The 20,136-nt window shown below is 36.5% G+C and overlaps 1 protein-coding gene across 7 annotated transcripts in view; it reads right to left on the bottom strand.

The window, feature by feature from the left end:
• GRIK4 (glutamate ionotropic receptor kainate type subunit 4) overlaps positions 1–20,136 on the bottom strand; it is a 341,881-nt gene that overhangs the window by 27,156 nt on the left and 294,589 nt on the right. For all 7 annotated transcript variants that reach the window (XM_075191037.1, XM_075191032.1, XM_075191031.1 and 4 more), the window contains 3 exons: positions 20,062–20,136; positions 18,396–18,561; positions 480–705 (listed from right to left, as the gene is read on the bottom strand). The exon at positions 20,062–20,136 is cut by the window's right edge and continues 100 nt beyond it. In XM_075191037.1, the coding sequence (XP_075047138.1) occupies positions 480–705; positions 18,396–18,561; positions 20,062–20,136 (467 nt within the window). The remainder of the gene's footprint in view (positions 1–479; positions 706–18,395; positions 18,562–20,061) is intronic.

The raw sequence follows: 20,136 nt of genomic DNA, 5'->3' as shown, positions 1-20,136 counted from the left end.
CTTAGATACTAGAATTGCATTTAACATAGATATAAGAGAAATGGTAAAGTGTAACTGATGACTTGGTCACTACTGTAAAGGAGAGACATTGGTAGGAGCATACATTTCCACTATCACATCATCACTTGGTGAATGTAGCTTAATCAGCACCATAAAATGCAAAACAAAAGGATATGTTTAATCGACAGTCCATCCATGTCCTCTTGTCTGTACAATAAGCAATAGGTTCAACTGACCCTTTTTGCTAAGTTACTTAAGCTGTTTTCACCAAGTTGAATGCAGTTCTTACGGAACGTACAATAGATGCAGGGAGAGTCCATATTACATGCTCATATAACATTTTTTTAGACAAACTATCCATATTATCCATCATGGATCAGAAATGTTTTCTTGACATAAATCATGAGTTGCTTTGGAGACTATTAAATATTTCCCAAACACAAAGTCAAAACAGCTAAAGTCACACATGTTGCACATACCTATAGGCATGCCAATGCCATAGCCCTTTGTGTCCAGTAGACCTCCAACCTGGGTGAGATTGCAATTGCGTTGACGATAGTACTCATTCATGGTAGATTCTAGCAGGAAGGCATAGTTTGAGTTCAGCACTCTGGCAATTCCTTCCTCTGTGCTCTTCACAAACACACTGGGTTGCTTTGAGTGCATGTAATTCCACATCCGTTGATAGGTCTGATAGCGGGAATTCTAATAAAGAAAAAGAGCACATATCTAAGGGTTATCCACACTTTTCATGACTTATGGTAACTTACTTTACCAGCTTTAAGACTTTTACAAATATTTTGCAGGCATTTATAATATATATATAACACATTGTTCTCAATTGTTCCGGAAAGGGACTGCAACTTACAATTGCGCCACAAAATACATATAACTTCAAAAAAAGTGTTGAGTGCGCTTACTTACAATAATTACAATTAATATTTTTTCTTCTATTAACTAGAGAATATTATATAATAATTAATGATAATAAATTAAATGTTATCACAAAGACCAATAACAAACATACATATAAATTTACCACCAAAACAAATAAAAAGTTACCATTTTCGTTCTAATAGAAATATTATTTAATTTGTGTACGGTTTGGGGAACTCATAATTTGTGAAAACGCCGATCATATGACTTGTGTCCCTACTTACATTTTATTCTTTAAAAATCACATTATCCCTTATAATATAAAGGTTATATCTCCAATAAATGTTATAAATGGTTATACTTAGTGATGCTTTAAAATTTATGTAATAGAGTGCAAACTCAAAATGTGATGCACAGTAACTGCTTGGTTTTACAAATTAAAATAAAGATTATATATATATATATATATATATATATATATATATATATATATATACATACATATATATGTCCATATGCTGAGTCAGGGGCATCAGAAGATGCATCCAGCTCTGCACCAGTAGAATATGTTGAGCATACTTATACCTAGTTACACTTACATACAACCAGGTTATATACACAAGGAAAGTTTGATATTGAAAAACATATTCGCTATTATGTTTGATTTATATATAAAAAAAGATCTTTAGAATCTTCTTTTTTGTGTGCGAATGAAAGTAGCAAAAAAAACAATTCAAATATATGCCAACAAAATGTACACATAATGTAGGCACAAGTAATAAAGAAAGCTTCAGGGATGAATCCGCAATCAATCAGAAACAACTAGCTAATCCATTATTATCATCATCAATGTATTTTCACTAGTACTTAGGCCTAGAAAAAAGTTATATAGCTACTGACACTCATAAATGCGTCTTTGTGCGGATCTGCCTCAGTTTGCAAATACGCAAACACACCTTTACAGTATTTAATGGGTGTTTGCATTGTCATTTTCTTTATTAGAAATCTGTTTTTTAGTCTTCCTGCTTCACCTTGTTATATCGGGTATTTATGGGTCAGAAAATTGTATGTGTTATCTTCTTTTTCCTTTTTCTTTTTTCTAATGTATTTGGTTCTGTAAAATATTATACACATTTTTATTTTTAAATTGATTGGCCTATGCTTTAGTTGTTACTTTAATATATCAATTGTTGATCATGTATTGTTAATTGTATGTGTGTTGTGAATCATGTTCTAGAAAATTAATTCAATTACCAAAAAGTTATAAAATCTATTGTGCTATATAGCCTGAAAATCTGAGTGGTTGCTGTGGATTACAGCACCTTTTCTAGATAATTACTTGTATAACAGTAAATGTCCCTGTTATAGAGTAAACCTGCATTTTGTTTTAGAATACTTCATTTTTATATTCATACTGTTGATTAAGTTAGCAGAATGTTTGTAAGAAGAGGGCCACAGGTTTGTGTGTTCTAAATATGTAACAAGTTTAGAGCACAAGCAAGATAGGTACATTTCAGAATACTTAAGCAATTATCTGTAACTTTTATAAATATTGGTTTAACCAACCACATCACAATGATGCATTGTATATACATATTTTAGTTAGCAGAATATGTGTACTGTTAATTCCGTCAACCAATTTACTTGTATGACGATTTCATGCTGAAATGCCTATAATAATTACTTCTGCTATGCTTCAGAAAGATTAAAAGCTTCATGAAAGATAATATTTAAGTGTGAATGCAGTTGTTATTATCAACAGTCTGGCAAGCTGTGCAGGAGAGGTCGCCTGTAAACAAGTTATGACAATACTAGGTGTTGGGAGAAATGTAAGGGGGGTAAAAATTAAGAGACATCCGAACAGCTGAACCTTGAGGGGGAAATGTCTGAGTGCACCAGATAAAATCTTCGCTATAAAAGGTATGTGAGTATAATATTTTTTAAAATAAATGGTTTAAGTGTATAAGGAAACTGGCTACAAGTTATACCCTAAACTTGAGAGACAGTGCCGACTGGTTTTTACAGAAGTATATGAGAAATAACATTGGATAAGGACACAGCTAGAACAGTGTAGTCATTACTTTTGATATTAAACCAAGTATATTCATTGATTTTTTTTAGCACAAAAAGATCAATTAAAATAATACAGAACTCTCCTCTCTCCAACCTGTAACGGTCCACAATACTAAAACAGTACTTTAACATATAAACAAAAATACACTGTACAGTAAGGTCTCGTACTCTTTGAAACAAAAATAACTAGGGGGTATATTTACTAAACTGCGGGTTTGAAAAAGTGGAGATGTTGCCTATAGCAACCAATCAGATTCTAGCTGTCATTTTGTAGAATGCACTAAGTAAATGAAAGCTAGAATCTGATTGGTTGCCATAGGCAACATCTCCACTTTTTCAAACCCGCAGTTTAGTAAATCTAGCCCTAAATCTAAACTTGGAGAACTATAAGACTATTCACATCTGATTAATCAAAAACAGTTACAAATCCTACAGAAAAGAGAAAATATATCTGAAGAATTTGTGAAAAATGAAAAAATCTAAACAGCAAAAGGAGATTGATTCATTCACGTTGAATGTTCTCTATTTGTGAAAGAGATAAAAAAACATATTGTTTGTATATTTAAACATTTGTAGCAAACGCATAAGTATTTATACAAGTCTTTAATGTTGCTGTTTTTGATTAAAAAATGAGAAATGTTAAAGCAAGTAAGGAAATTTGATAATGTGACGGAGCTCCGATATGCTCACACACCACCCTGTGATGATGTTATTGCAGGGGGTGGAGTTTAGTCCATGGGAAACCTGGAGAGATTCCTATAATGGCCACTCATTATGAGCTGCGTAATGCACATAGTATGCATCGTGTCACCTATGCTGTGCGCATGTAAAGCCACATAGGCACAGCCTGATTAATCGTCACTCCTGGCAATATGCATTTGTAGAGGGCAGTGGAAATTACTGCCCCCACCTGGACAAGTGCAAGCTGAGTCAAGGGTTATATAAACCTGAGACCCAGCTTCACTCTTTCTCTTTGACACCTACATTTACCTGAAATTGTCAGGACATCTCCAGTACGCTTCCCTGGGGCACTCTGCAATCTTCCACTGCCAGGTATCTCTTTTCCATGCACTGACACTGCATTTTATCTATACCCTGCAATATAATCTGCCTGAAAGTTATGTATAATTTATCTATATCCTGCAATATAATCTTCCTGCATTTTATCTATAATTTATCTATACCCTGCAATATAAACTGCCTATAATCTGCTTGATGGAGTCGTATGCATACGATGAAACGCGTCTGTAATTTAATTTGCAAAGATCGACACACAGCATGTTTGGCTATATACATGGTAAGGTGGTACTCTGTTACAGCATCAGTGTTCAGGTGAGCAGGTTTGAACAACACGAATGAGCAATATACCAACACCTGGAGGATTTTTAAAGATAAAAAGAGATTTTAGGTCCGCACCAGGTTAGAACTCAGCTAATACAATATGCACAGCAAATTATTGCTATTTAACATTTCTTTTGATGGGGTGCTCTTCCAACTTCTTAAATACCAATTTTAATCCAGACCAGAGATGAAAGAGAAGGCACTCCAGTCCATTAAATTGGTAATATTCATATACTACTTCCGCAAGACCGTAAAACAGTTAAAATATTTAGGAAAGTGAAAAAGACAGAAATAGTGTGGTAATAAAATATTTTTTCTTTTCATCAGACCTTTAGGTAGGGCCAGCAAATGATGTGTGTAAATAAATATATATTTTTTTAACCTATCCTGCAATATAATCATCATCATCATCATCAGGCCACTGTGTATAACAGGGGTGGGCAAACCTGTCCTCAAGGGCCATATCCAGTTCATGTTTTTAGGATTTCTGTCTGTAGAAACAGGTGGGATAACTACTGACCCAGCCAAATAGATTAACTCAGCTGTACATGATTAAAGAAATCCTAAAAACATGAACTGGATATGGCCCTTGAGGACAGGTTTGCCCACTCCTGGTGTATAATATATTTTGATGCACTTTATATGTATTGTTTTTATTACTGCAATAATTCTGCAATCTACTTCTATCCTATAATATACAGTTAGCCCTATACAGCATGCATACTATCTCTCTCTTTCTATACAAATGCATTTGTTTGTATGTTTAGATAACTGAGCAAAGGATGAATGGGTTGTTAGTTTATATTTTTAATACACTATGGTGATGTTGATGATAGATCAGTATTTATTCATCGATTAATATGTTATGGTGGGCTATTTGAGTTGGAGGTCAATAGATGTGTGATACTTGGGTGGTATAGAACCCAGTCCAGGCAAGGACTATGAGTAGCTCTCAGAGATTCCATCTCAACTGTGATTCCCTCTCTACAGAAGTTTAAATAGGTTGTGTAAAATGAGACATCTTAAATACATTTGAGGTGTCACAGTTGCTGTGTTATTTTATGTGACTAAAATAGCGGAAAGGTCACAATTTGAATCATAACCTAATAATTAATTAGATGATTTATTAATAAGACCAAATGCTAGGCAATAATTGATGTGCTTTAGCCAGTGGTTTTAGATTTAACCTAGTGTGCCGTGTATCCTGACCTCTTTTGTTCTCTGTTATTGATCTGGATTGTTCTTAGGATTCTGCTGTCTTCTCCACTCCTGACTCTTGGTTTTGTGAAACTGATTTTCTCTCATATCTGTATTAACCCCTGCCTAACTGGTTCTGAGTTTTGCCAAGAATATCCTGGTTGCTCACTACCTCTTACCATGTTCCGCCTACTCCATTGGGCAAGTTCTGGTACCTGAACTTAAGTCTTGGGGGCATCCGAGTACCGTTGAATAAAACTAGTTTCTTGTTAAAGGGGCTGCTAAAGGTGAACATCTTGTGAAGAGGTTCTAGCAGTTCAGGATCTCACTCTACTCTGTCATTAACACTCACTGTGTAAATGTAAAATATGCATTATTTTCATAAAAATACACTCACCCTATGGAAGAATACAAAAGTTGTTTTCATGAGCAGAAAAAGGATTGTCTAGTGCAATTTTCAAAACCCAAGTATATAAATTCCAAATATATATGGAAACCAATCAACACACATAAACCATCTAATAAATAAATAATAGCTATAAACTTGATACAGCCAATAGATGTATACTAGTATTGATATTTATTGTAAACACCAATAAAATAGAAAATTCCTAATTATTGGTATATACCAATGGATCAACAATAATAATAAAAAACAAAAATACAACAAATTGATACATTGATAAAATACAAATGTAGCAAGGATATAAATCAATATCACAAAGGATCCAGACCCTGTTTGTGCATGTATGATTGTGAAGATACCGGGTTTATCTGGCCCAATGCTACCCACTTCACGCTGGCTGGCCACCCACGGGTGCCTTCATATGCCAGGGAAGTCTACCCAGTACCTTCTAGGATTCGTATGGTCACTCAGGCAAAATGCAGTTATAAAAATACAACAGTATATTTATTGTCATAAAAACAGCACTAGAATATTATGTACACACAGTAAATAAATGTCAGGCAGGTTTACCACATTATCTGTCCCTTACCCCAATAGCTTAAGGACTTACAGTCACCTGGCTGTCCAGACTTCACGACCCATGGATCTCTCTCAGCTGCATATATAGACTCTAGTTAGAGAACGACAACTCAAAACTAGCTCTTGGACCTTCATGAATGAAATCCCAGAATGAATACCCTTCCCCCTTGGAGTGACTCCTTATATCTTGGGTCAAAATTCCACAGTCTTTCCCCTCCCTCTGCAAACCCCTGGGTCTATTCTCCTTAACCATTGGTCAGTGCTGGACATGGGGGGGTTGGAGAGGGGAGTGAAGATGAGCTGTCCTTCCACAAAACCTCCCCTGTTAGATGGCCTGTCTGGACTAGCCTGGAGAGAACAATGGACACTAATTAGTTTTCCCACTCCAGCATCTTACAACCTTATCCCTACCCATAATCCCCCTGGCTTCACTTTAAAGACAATGAATAGCAACCTTACTGCAAGTCATCAATATACAATACACAATATACATATGTACACTAAACTACAATGTCCACTTAGCCACATGTTATTGGACAATGCAGTTGTAGTCTGGTGAGATGGGAAATAAAAGCATGGGCTATAAAAGGTACTTGCTATAATCCACATTATGTGAGAAATGAGAAACCAAATGCTCACAGGGATATCACACTAATTTCGTCACAATGATCAACAAGTTTTTAGGGAATAATATACCTAAGGGAGTTAAAACTCAAGACCTTTACAAGCATATGTAGGAAAAAACCACATCAATAGTCAATATTCGTATGGCTCACGGACTCCTGATAAGGAAATTGTTCCAATATACCAGTATACAGCTAGCGTGTAACTCACGATTTCCCCGCTGAATGCACTTTCCGATACTCAGCTTAACTGCATACACATGCACTCGCGGAGTCCTCGTTTGGTGGAGCTGTGATGAATTTCCACTGAACAGCGGTCATGTAGCTGCAGGTGCGCACAATAATTTAATTGTGTGGAACAGATACAATTACCAAAGTTCCTGAAAAGTTGGTTCCTTCCAATGAAGTGAAATTGACTAACAGAGTCGGGTCTCTTTGATCCACAGGTATATGGTAAATGGAACTCTCTGGCGCGTTTCGTCCGACAAATGCAGACTTTTTCAAAGCAGCGAGTCCACTCTTAAAATATCCAGCTATATAAAGTTTCAATGTTACTTGTGATTTGTGCGACATTTAATGATAAATTTTGATCCGAGGCAATCGCAGAGCAACAGAGAATTTTAACTCATTAATGGAAATACTTCAAATAATTCACAATCATAACATGTTACTAGATACATATAAAAAGGCACAATTGACCTATTACACAGTATATAAAATATATAGTATAATCTTTATGTCGACTGGAATCCATATATGACAAATAAACTTCTTGGATCTGACCTCTCACATAAAATTCTTTGGGATATAATCAAATATGATATAACTACCACAAAATACTTGGTTTTATATAACGATAAGTAAATAAAATAAAAAATACAAATTACACACCACTAAAACTTTCAACCCATTTCGCTAGAGAGTTCCTTGCTTCATCAGGAACATGTTGTGGAGACAACATGAAAGTTCTTATTAGACTTAGACTTTCCTCTAATTGGTAAAATACAAGGGTGGTAAATGCTGATCTAGTTAATTCATTTATTGGTATACATAGCTTATAATTTAAATTACACATTTTACAAACAGTTCAAATGTAAGTGGTGAGAGATCTTACATGAAGCAATTAATATTTGCAGATGCCTATTAGATTGTAACAGGTGTCAGCAGACCCGATTTCTTTTATTATTTCTTTCTCCCCCTGCTATTGGCTCTGCTATCACCAACAAGTTATTTAAAGCACCTGACCATGCAGTCAGGTGTCTTAAATAAGGTTCTCCACAGACTATCACCTTCTGTACTCAGCTAGCTGCTCCAGTTATACCTTAGTTCACTGTTCAGTGGAACCTCTCTGCAGCCTATCACCTCCTGTACTCAGCTAGCTGCTCCAGTTATACCTCAGTTCACTGTTCAGTGGAACCTCTCTGCAGACTATCATCCATTCCCTTATTCTCCTTGTCTAGTACTCTCTCAGAGGGCAGTGACCTGCAGGGGCAGAAGCTGCAAAGTCCATACCGCCTTGAAGAGGTCCCTTTGAAGACCACCTGCCCCGTTAGACTCCACCCCTTTGGGTAGAGTAGTGTTAATCTAGGCAGACCTGGGGATCTGAATCTCATCTGCGGTTTGTGACACTATGTACTAACAGTTCTTTCTGTTAATGCTGACTCATTGTTTTTTAATGGTTGCTTTTCGAGCCACTCTGAGCATTCAGTCTGCACTCTGAGGTCTTATGTCCTCTTTTGTGAGCAATTAGACACTTGTACTTTGGTCTTTTGAACTTAATGCCCTTAGTGAGCAAAGCAGTTGTTTCAGCTTTAATGTCCACAGGTATCCACTTCTGGAATTGTAACAGCTTCACCCTTATGACCTCCGTACTTAAGTTGCTAGCACATGACTCCACTGCTACTACAAGGAAATCGATTTCAAGGGTCAGGTTCTGTAGCATAGCCATGACAACCTCTTCGTCATCCACTTGGACTCTGGACATTAACTGCTGTGAAACCAATAACATCTTGTCAATGTGTTTGTTCGTGCCTTTGCACCCACTTAAGTAGGTTCTGTGAAAGCATGCCTAAGGTTTATTCTTCTCATAATACCCTTAAAAGCTCTCTGCAGGGCAATCCACATGTCTCTTTCCGGCGCTTTCCCTTTGATGTTCCAATAGCCCTAACCACATCATCGGAATTTGGATCGTCTCCTGGATCACTTGTGACCTTCCACAGCTTCTCACAATTTAACTGCATTTCCATCACAAATTTCCATGTAGAATAGTTTTCAGAGCCGCTTAGTTTCACAAAGCTCATACTTGCCCCCGGAGCATACTTCTTCACCTTAATTCAAATAAAAGACGTTGCTATACTTTTCTTCTGAATTAAATTGTATCTCCCGCGAGAGGACCTTTGAGCACCAGTGATGTTACTTCACTGTACAGTCATAGATCACGAACAAGGACTACTGAGCATTGAGTATTTCATGTCTAAAGATCCCTCTCTACGACCACAACAGGTGCAGTTTATACTGGACAGTGTCAGATTCATATTAACTACTACTAGTTTTACAACAGATAGTATCTACAAATGAGAGGTACAGCCATGGGGACCATATTTGCTCCCAGCTACGCCAACCTCTGTATGAGTAAATGGGACAATGAATACATCTGGTCCAATCCCATGGTGGGAGCAAATCTGGTCCTCTGGCAAAGATACATTGATGATGTCATCATCATTTGGAAAGGGAATGAACCCTCTCATCAAATTCATTAGCAAATGCAACAATAACCCTTACAATCTCAACTTCACTACCAAATACAGTAAGGAATCGGTTGAATTTATTGATTTGGAAATTTTTATACAAAACAATTTGATACATACAAAAACATATCAGAAACCCGTTGATATAAACAGTTACATTTTAGCATCCAGCAATCATCATCCACAGTGGCTTCAAAATATTCCATATAGTCATTTCACCAGGTTACGGAGAAATTACTCACCCACTTTGAAGCACAAGGACTATTAAAGTAATTCTATCGTTTTCAAATAAGCATTGCCCAAGCGATTGTATTGTGTTCCCAACGCACAAAGTAATTTATTTTAGCAGATGCAAAGTTTAACAGTTCAATACATGATTATAATATAATACAGTACAGTACAGCCAATACCAAAAGATACATACATACCGCTGCGTTCGCATTCGCTTCGCTGCGCTCCCACGGGTACCAGTGAACGGTAGTTCACTCTAGAATACTGTGGTCAGAGAATGACTGACGCTAGTGGGAGCACAGCTATGATTATATAAATTCAGTGTTACAGAGAGAACAATGCAGATGACGTGGCTTGCTTCTATGGGTCCAGGCTTGAGGTGGGTCCAATGTAAACAGGTCATAGGCTAGTTCAAACAACTCCCTCAAAGGCTGAGGGTCAACATTCCAGATGATTCTCCCGCCCAGAAACCAGTTACAACTAGTCCATTAGCATTTTACAGTTTGGTATCACTCTGACTATTTATTCCCTAACATCAATAACTAGAGTATGCAATATGCGATCTCTTCGGTGAATGAACCGGACAGCTGCTGTTGAATAGGGGATTAAAATGATATCATACATGACACATTTCCTATAACCTGAACCTTAAATAACACTGAAGTGTACATATAATCATAATATATAAACTAATAATAAACCAAATACTATCTACTCATAAATCACTGTATAACGGAACCAATAGGAATATGAATTATATAAATAACTAAATGTTGTAATGCGAGTGTGTGCGTGCTTATTTTACCGTGCGATCACAGTATGCCACGTGTAGCGTGGCATACTGAGTGCAATCACACACTAAAACAATATTTACCAATATACTTTCATTCATCCAATTATATGACTTCGACAGGACATAAACTAAAACAACAATTCTTAGACAAAAAATATCCGGTCACTAACGTAGAATCATCCTACACTAGAGCATGCAAAAGAGAAAGTTCTGAACTACTTACAACAAAAGAAAGGCCACATGACTCAGAACAAGATACAAAAAGTTTACTTCATTACCAAATATAACAATTTATAGTTATAATTATAGTTTATTGCATGGCATATCCTAGACTGGATGCTCTAGATGTTTGTATTTGTTTGACAAACTAATAAAAAAAGTAAAATCTGTTTTGCTCTCTATGTCAATTCCATTATAAGATAGCTGAACCTAAGTTTAAGTGAAACCACAACTTTCACTTATAAAAATTCCTATAGCAAAAGTATATCATACATCAATATAAGAAAGAGAAATATCAAACATTCGTGATCCAAAAAGATCATTCTGCAAGTGTATGTTGAGAAAATGTATGAATGAAAAGTTTATTCCTAGTAGATTAACCTCTGCTACAATATAAAACAAAATGTTGAAGAAATAAATATGAAATAAAAATCAGGTATTTTAGGTCTAATTTCCATAGTACTTTGTTGTGACCATAACAATTCACAATATACAATATATCCAAGTGAAAATATTATTAGTGATTGTAGGACTAAACGTACCAAAATAACTGTTCTTAATAGAGATAGATAAGTTGCACTATAGTTCTTTTCTGGTTTAAAGGCATTTTAGTTGATAGATTAACTGATAGATCAGTGGCTATGCATTAATAAAATAAAAAAAATTTGTGTAATGATTAATAAAATTACATCAGCTACATGGTGTAGAATTATTCTTGTATATAAGATATGATGATTAGAAAATGGTCAGACTGATAAATTCCTAAAATGATGGATAAAATTAATTGAAGATAAAGTGGATAAGTGCTTGGACAAAATGTTTGAAGTATATGTGTGTAAACAGTATGCATAAAAATGAATATAAAATGTATAAAAATTAAAATATGTATTAAAATCTATTTAAATATATTATACACAGTACAAGAACATGTAAAAACTAATCGTTATATGACTAGGATAAAAATTACAAAAATGAGTAGGACAGCTTCCTTCCTACATTAAAGTGGGATATTAGAATTGTAAAGGTCAGATGAGAAGACAATGTTTTATTAGCCTCCCTGATCTCTGATGAAGTGGTTTGCTACCACGAAACGCATAAGATAGACTTTTTTGTCTAAACCCTTTAGAGCACTCATATACTAACTTTGTGGACAGATATCTCTTATCGGCCAGGATTGGAATTTTCTTAGCAATTCTATATTGGATCTTAAACCAGAAACCCAGGAATATCACTGCTGGTGCAGGAGGCTGCAAATATACTCCGTAAACTCCACGTCCGCTGACAGGAGCCTCCGAGAAATATCTTTATATCTGATTTACAGAGGAACGTGTAAACTGCCATTTCTACTGGGGAGGTGTTTCTGCCGGAACAGCATTATTCAGCACATGTATACGGAGGAGCTAGTATAGATTGGAATACTTATTCCGGGTAACTATAGCAGCATGTTTCCATCTTGTTTATGCTGACCGGTAAAATACAAAATACAGATTGGATGATACATCCTAAACACCAGGAATCTGGTATGAATATACTATATTACTACCCGTGGACTGCCTTTATTTCCGTACTGAATCATCTGCTACATTGTCTCTATTGCTGCTTAACTACATTTATATTTGCATGTTGAACTATATCTATAATAGGTGGGAGGTTCAGCCTTGGAATCTGAGGATTAAAAGTATGCTATACTATGGTTCGTGGACAGTTTGAAGTCCATCTAGTTACATCTGGACCGTATTAGTCTTCATAACTATCTACCTCATGTGAATTGCTATATGCAAAATATAAAGTTTATCAACGTGAGCACTGTCCCAAGGAGTCAATTCCATTAATAGACATTGTCTATACCATCCTGAGAGGGATCACTTTAACCGGATTTAATATAATTTTTTTGATAGGTGCACCTATATATATATATATATATATATATATATATATATATATATATATATCTATTGTTTTTCCTCATCTAGATGGTGGTCTATCTATATATGCATAATGAGTGTATTTTATATTATATGTTTTTAATAAATGTTTTAATATCCACACTGCAGTACTAGTTTTTTTGAGGACCTGAGTCTATCCCTTTTTAAGAATCAATCAGTCTCTCCATTTTCTAATCATTACATCTTATAACCAAGAAGAAGTAAGCTGGGTACGCACTACTACAGAAAACTACTGCAGATGCGATATCTGTAATGATTTTACCAACGATTAAAAGTGCCGATGAGCATGCTGATTTATGTGTACACAGCTGCACCATTTAGCTTCAGATCTGTACTCTTCATCTGTCATAACCATCTACTGAAAAGATTGTGACTCCGCACACTCTATAGAGATCTGTCTACACTGCTGGTTGTGAGTGCATACACACTTCCACTTTTGTCCAACTTCGTTCCATCATTGATAGTAATTTTTAGTCAGTTTAGAAAATCAAATCAAACTATACGATGTGTTTTGGTGCGATAACACATGATTGTGGGAGACTAGTAATGCAATATCGGACCCAACAGTTGTTTATTGTGTGATTGGCACGATAACTGGTTGAAAAAGGCGTAGTGTGTACCTAGCTTTATATAGCAAAAATATATTATGTTATTTTGATAATCTTAACATTGATTATATTAACTTAAACATAAGTCAAGATAAACAATTTTAATATATACACAGGGAATACTTATTTCATTAGCTTACCGCCACTGATCAGTGAATCTACTATCTAATACCTTTAAAAGCTTCTCAATTAAAATTTCTCTCTCAGAACAGTTAATTTGATACGTATAATTCTACAGTCACCAAACTTCTTTTTCACTTCACACAAATGTTATTGCTTTGGTTATTTCTACTTGTTAACGTCAAAACAAAATACTATGGGAGATAAAAGTCAGTCACCAAATAACTATATGAATCTATGTTTATGAAGTTATCTACTGCTTCTTTTTACTGTCTGGGTTCATTTTAATGTGCATAAAATATTAAGTAAAATAACTTTAATGAATTTCTAATGGGCAGTATCTATTAATAGGAATGGCTCTAAACATCTACTGAGCATATTGACTTGTAACTAAAGTTGTGCACTAATCTCAGGGTACTTTTTCTGTATAGGTATTTTTAAGTGCAAAAATGCATTTTAAGGTTAAATATGTGAGCAAGATCACCTTCGCTCATTCACGCTAAATGTACATTTAACAGCGAACAATGAAAAAAGATAAAAAGCGCTCACGGCTATATCATCAGATAGTGGGTTCTCTTCAGACTGTTTAATTATGTTTTAATTACAGCAACGTTGAACTCTCTGCTGTTAAATGTGAACCTTTTGTAACATATGTAATTGAAATTGTACATATTGAGTACTAATGAATTGATCAATTAGACTGGCATTCATAGCCCTTGTAATTATCCAATTCAAGTATAGTCTAGGGCTGATGGGTATTGTCATGCTGTCTCCACATCACTTTCCTGAGAAAGCTAGAAGGTCCCTAGCGAAATGTATTTAAAGGTTTAATGTTGTATTTATTCAGCTACAAGGTGACTCTTGATTAGCTGTTACCAGGATTGAAGTGGACCATATTTATCATCTGCAGTTTCACACCGCCCAGCTGACAATCTATGTTTAATACATAAGTGGATATAAATGTTACCTTTGCAAATTTATAATAGTATTTTACCTATATATTTTTAAAAAAGAATCTGCAAAAATACTGTATTATTATTCCAGAAAAAGAAGATTTAGGAAAACTTATATCTGATTCTGGAGGACCATTAATTTCTTCACTACGTAAAAGCTGCCTAAGGTTTAGCACTTCACTGAGACTCCTATTAAGGCTTTATCTCACTATTCTAAGGTGAGCGCAATTACATGTTTATGATTTATATTAATCTCATTAACACAGTGTGCGCTATATTTCCCTATTTTCTTCACATGTTCTTACACTTGTGGAGGAAACATGATTCATGTTATCATGGAGAATATTTCTCAGAATAAAGGAACATATTTTTCCTGTATTAAATGTGTTGCATTATGAGGAGATAATCATTACTGACTAAAGGCTTGATTTCATTATCCCAAGGTGAGCATAATATATTATAAATAATAATAACATAACACAGTGTATAATATTTTTCCTTTTATTATCTTATACAGTCCACCAATAACAAATAGAGACATGCGAGAATAGCATCAATGTTTTACTAAAGGCACAGTTCTCACTAGGCATAGTTGAAATTTGTTTTGTTTTTTGCACATTTCTCTATTGAAGAGAATTGTTTGTATAGTAAATACTAAATAAAATTTCTTCTTTTCTGGGTTCCAGCTGTACCAGAGCATGCATACCTAAAACTAAACTGTCAGCAGTATCAGCACACTACCTTTAAGGGATCGTGTATCTCCAAGTGTGGCAAAGGAAAGAAGAACTAATAATAAAAAATCAAAAGATTTGTTTATAGAGTTAACAATTATAGACTCTGCTTTGGGAAGGGATTCCTATAGGGATACTTTTGTGGTGGGAATCATTTGACCAATTATGCATAGCCTGAATAAGTATTCTAGAAGAACAGGAAATCTTGCCCAGCCACACTGCCTTAGTATAGAGGGACGGAATATGGAAGCAGGGCCGCCGAGAGGGGGGGGGAGCGGGTACATTTTACCCGGGCCCGGCCATGCCAGGGGGCCCGGGCCGGGCCCTCTCCGCTAATTAAATTTTTTTTTTTTTTTTATAATTTTCTTTTTTGCGATTTTTATTTATTTTTATTTTTTTTCCCGCGGGGGGGGGGGGGGGGGCGGGGGGGGGTTATTCGTTGGTGGGGGGAGCTGGAAGAAAAAAAGAAAAAGAAAAAAAACGATACTCACGTGATCGCGCGGCGCCGTGTCCCTCCTCTCCTCTTCTCCATTCACACTGACTGCCGGGCGTGACGTCATCAAGTCACGCCCGTCAGTCAGTGAGGAACGCTGCAGCCAGCATGAAGAAAGAAGACAGAAGAGGAGATAGAAGAAAAGAAAGGAAAGAAGTTGACAGAAGAGAAGAAAAGAAAGGAAAGAAGTTGACAAAAGGTAAGTAAAGAAACGGAGAGGCTAGGGGAGGAAAACAGAGATGGACAGTACTATAAAGAAAGGGGAGAGAAAAACAGAGGAGGGAAAAAAAGCAGAGAGCCACAGAGGAATTAAAAAAAAAGTGGGAAAGAGGAACAGAGGAGAAAAAAAAGGAGAGAGGAACAGAGGAGAAAAAAAAGTGGGAAAGAGGAACAGAGGAGGAAAAAAAAGTGGGAGAGAGGAACAAAGGAGGAAAAAAAGTGGGAAAGAGGAACAGAGGAGGGAAAAAAAGTGGGAGAGAGGAACAGATGAGAAAAAAAGTAGGAAAGAGGAAGAGTGGAGGAAAAAATAGTGGGAAAGAGGAACAGAGGAGAAAAAAAAGTGGGAAAGAGGAACAGAGGAGGGAAAAAAAGTGGGAGAGAGGAACAGATGAGAAAAAAAGTAGGAAAGAGGAAGAGTGGAGGAAAAAATAGTGGGAAAGAGGAACAGAGGAGAAAAAAAAGTGGGAAAGAGGAACAGATGAGGAAAAAAAGTGGGAAAGAGGAACAGAGGAGAAAAAAAAGGAGAGAGGAACAGAGGAGAAAAAAATGTGGGAAAGAGGAACAGTGGAGGAAAAAAAGGAGAGAGGAACAGATGAGAAAAAAAAGTAGGAAAGAGGAAGAGTGGAGGAAAAAATAGTGGGAAAGAGGAACAGAGGAGGAAAAAAAGTGGGAAAGAGGAACAGTGGAGGAAAAAAAGGAGAGAGGAACAGAGGAGAAAAAAAGTTTTGGGGGCTATTGAATGTTGGGGTGAGTTTAGGGAGAATGAGGTCTATTTATTAAATGTGACTGAATTATTTAATGGCAGTGATGGTTGCAAGAAATAGGTACTGCTGGGGCTGTTTGCAGGAAGTTTATTTATTAAATGTGAATAGTATTATTTTAATGTTGGGGCTGGAGGAAGGCCTAATTATTAATTGTGGGTGCTATTGATTTAACGCCGGGGCTGGCTGTAATTTTCTAAATGTAGCCATTTTTTTTTCAAAATAGGTCCTTCAACATTCCTGGATCCGGACAAGCCACAACTAAAGAAACCAGCAGCCACAGGTGGAGAAAGTGAGAAGAACAGGTAGGAGAGAGCAGCACAGTGTGTGAAATGTTGTGATTCTAGTAGGGACAATACCAATTTTTGGTGAATGTTGTGCCCAATGTAAGGTGTAGGCCAAGACTGAACTGTTTGTGTACACACTGCGTTGTTTGTATACTACACTGTGGTGGTAGATGTCCTGAAAGTCAGGAGTGCTTGAACATATGTGACGCTCCGGCGAATTGAGAGCCTAGTGGTTTTTATGTTAGCCACGCCCCAATGGCACGTTTGCCACGCCCCCAAATGCATGACCACACCTCCCAAAATTTTTGCACCGCCGTTTGGCTAGCCACGCCCCTGAATGTATGATCATACACCTAAATTGTTTTGCGCCGCCGTAAGGCGGCGCAAAAAAATTTTGGGGCTTACTTGAATATGAGGGGGGCCCCATGAATTTGTTGTACCCGGGCCCTGAATTCTTCTTGGCAGCCCTGTATGGAAGTGTCAGTTTCCCATTTGATATTTGAGTACTGATTTATTAGGAGATTGCATCTTCCCTGGACACAAGGACCTACCTGCAGCACAGTTCAGGCGGACTACCCCTAAAGAAACATCACCATAATATTAGTTATGTGTATACCACTCACGTTCCCTCCGCTGAACATACAGAATAGATTGATGTAGGACAGATAATTAGAAGCTGTACTAAGCACTATATCATAAATAATACACTCAACTAGTCAATACAGTTATTAGGTGATGTGCAGTTATTAGGTGTTGTGCAGGCAGCCTGCATACATACAAACTATGTCACTGGATTTAATAATGGGCCAGGTTACTTGTTAGGCAAAAATAGACAAGAGGCTATGGCCCAGTATTTATAGGGGGCCCAGGCATGACTGCCAGCTTACAGTGCATACTCCCTGTTATATGCTCAGCTGCTACTCCACAATGTAGGCCTCCAACAATACAAGGGCAACAATTACTTGTATTGATGCAACTTACCTTTCCCAGAGCTTCCATGACAAGGGATAAAGCTGCATATGAGAAAAAGGCTGGGAGTAGTAGCTTCTGAGAGTCTGAATATTAATTAGACCTGAATTAAAGAAGTAAGCTAGATTTTGTAACTGTACAACAAGGACCAGATAACTGTTGTTAGTTACCATGGAATATAAAGCTGCTGACTAATCTTCAGTATAAAGATGAAAATAATTACTTGGAAGAAGGTCATGCTGGAGCCTCCATGAATTGTGCCGTACTCAATTGTGGTTTGGTCTGCTAAATCATCCACTGACTCAATAGGTACATCCATTCTTTGCACAGTGAGAAAGGCAGCAAGATTTGCCGTATATGATGAAATGATTATCAGGGTGAATGCCCACCTGCAATAGCAAAACATTTTCATGAATTTATGTTTTTCTCCACTAACTTCACCAGTTATCACTTTGTCATATTACTCTGTGTATAATGTACAGCTTTCTTGTTTATGACTAATATATCCCATATTGACTAACAAAACAGAAAGCAGCGTGTTGGAGTTAGGATGTCCATTAAATAACATAGATGTAATAAAAACTAAAGTGAAGAAACTAAGAATGTGTTAGTAAAACAAATGTACTAAGAAGGGATAATATTTTTTCCTCCATCAGGTTTGGTTATTAGACAGTACATCTGAATCTGTGGGGGGTTGATATGAATGGGTAATTATTTTATGCTGTCTGGCTAGGTCATTGTTTTTATCCCCTTGGGTATTCCAGGAATTTATACTGCCTGCTATGTCCCAATGTTGCTACTGTTTAAATGCTAAAATGTATTACATAGGTTTGTGCTGTGTGGATGTTAAAAAACCCATATACATTAAAATACAGTAGCGTAACATGGAGCAAGGCCCAGCTTGCGAGCTTACAATATACAACCTGATGCAAGAGGTAAACAGATGTTATAATCAGTTGACTGGTCACATTAATACACAAGGATTTAATTGACAAGCTATCAGGAGTACTGAGTGGACGAGACATACATATGGTTTCTCTCTGTACACAAAAATAAAGGGCTTAAGATTTGACACAGTCAACGTGCAGATCCACATCTCCTTCCCTATGCCACTACATATGAAAGCATATTGCTCATCCCATAGATCCATCTGTACACAAATGAGAACAGACACTCTGCCGACCCAAGCCACAAATGCCCACCAAATGAAACCCCATTTCTTTGACCACAATATTAGTATGTATTACACCACATTAGACACCACCATTCATGGACTAGCACCATAATATCCCTGCCCAAATTAATCTTTTATAATCCCTTCCTATTTTATATGATGAATTACCAATTTATATCCCCTAACAGAGCACACCCAGTTCACAATACAGTAACACCCAATCTACATTCTACAAACATCTTAAACGTATCTCTACACTCCTATATGGAACTAGACCCTTTATGCCCCCAGAGCCCACCTGCAGCAATCCATGATAAACACAGATCGTTATACCCAGCATAGTGTTAATATGAATAATTTTGGTGTTCATGCCACTTAAAAAGTTGAATGTATACAGGCAAATAGTATTGTGTGTATTCTTAAAGGCGGAAGCTTCAGGTAAGAAATTAAATGCAAAAAGTTTATGAAGATGTAAGATGCCCTCAATGATTTTAGAATGAAGAACGAAGAATGTGTTTGCAGATGCAACCAGGCTGGAGACTGCTCAAAGAATAGGTGACACAGTCAAATTCCATGAGCTATTAATTAACTAATCAATCAAGGTTCCTAAAATGACATTAGAGTATAAACATTAGTATTGCATAAATTCCTGAGTCCCCATAAGACAGCCAGCAAAGGTATATATCTACTCCCTGAGATAGCTAAATTCTCTTACCAAACTCCACTGACACATCGTGTAGACAAAGCTCTTGGCGCTATTGTAGAACCCTGCTGCATAAATCCTCCAACT

The sequence above is a fragment of the Mixophyes fleayi genome, chromosome 11 (assembly GCF_038048845.1).
Source record: "Mixophyes fleayi isolate aMixFle1 chromosome 11, aMixFle1.hap1, whole genome shotgun sequence".
Taxonomy (NCBI): Eukaryota; Metazoa; Chordata; class Amphibia; order Anura; family Limnodynastidae; genus Mixophyes; species Mixophyes fleayi.
Note: the sequence above shows the minus strand (reverse complement) of the source record. Positions and strands in the feature narration are given on the sequence as shown.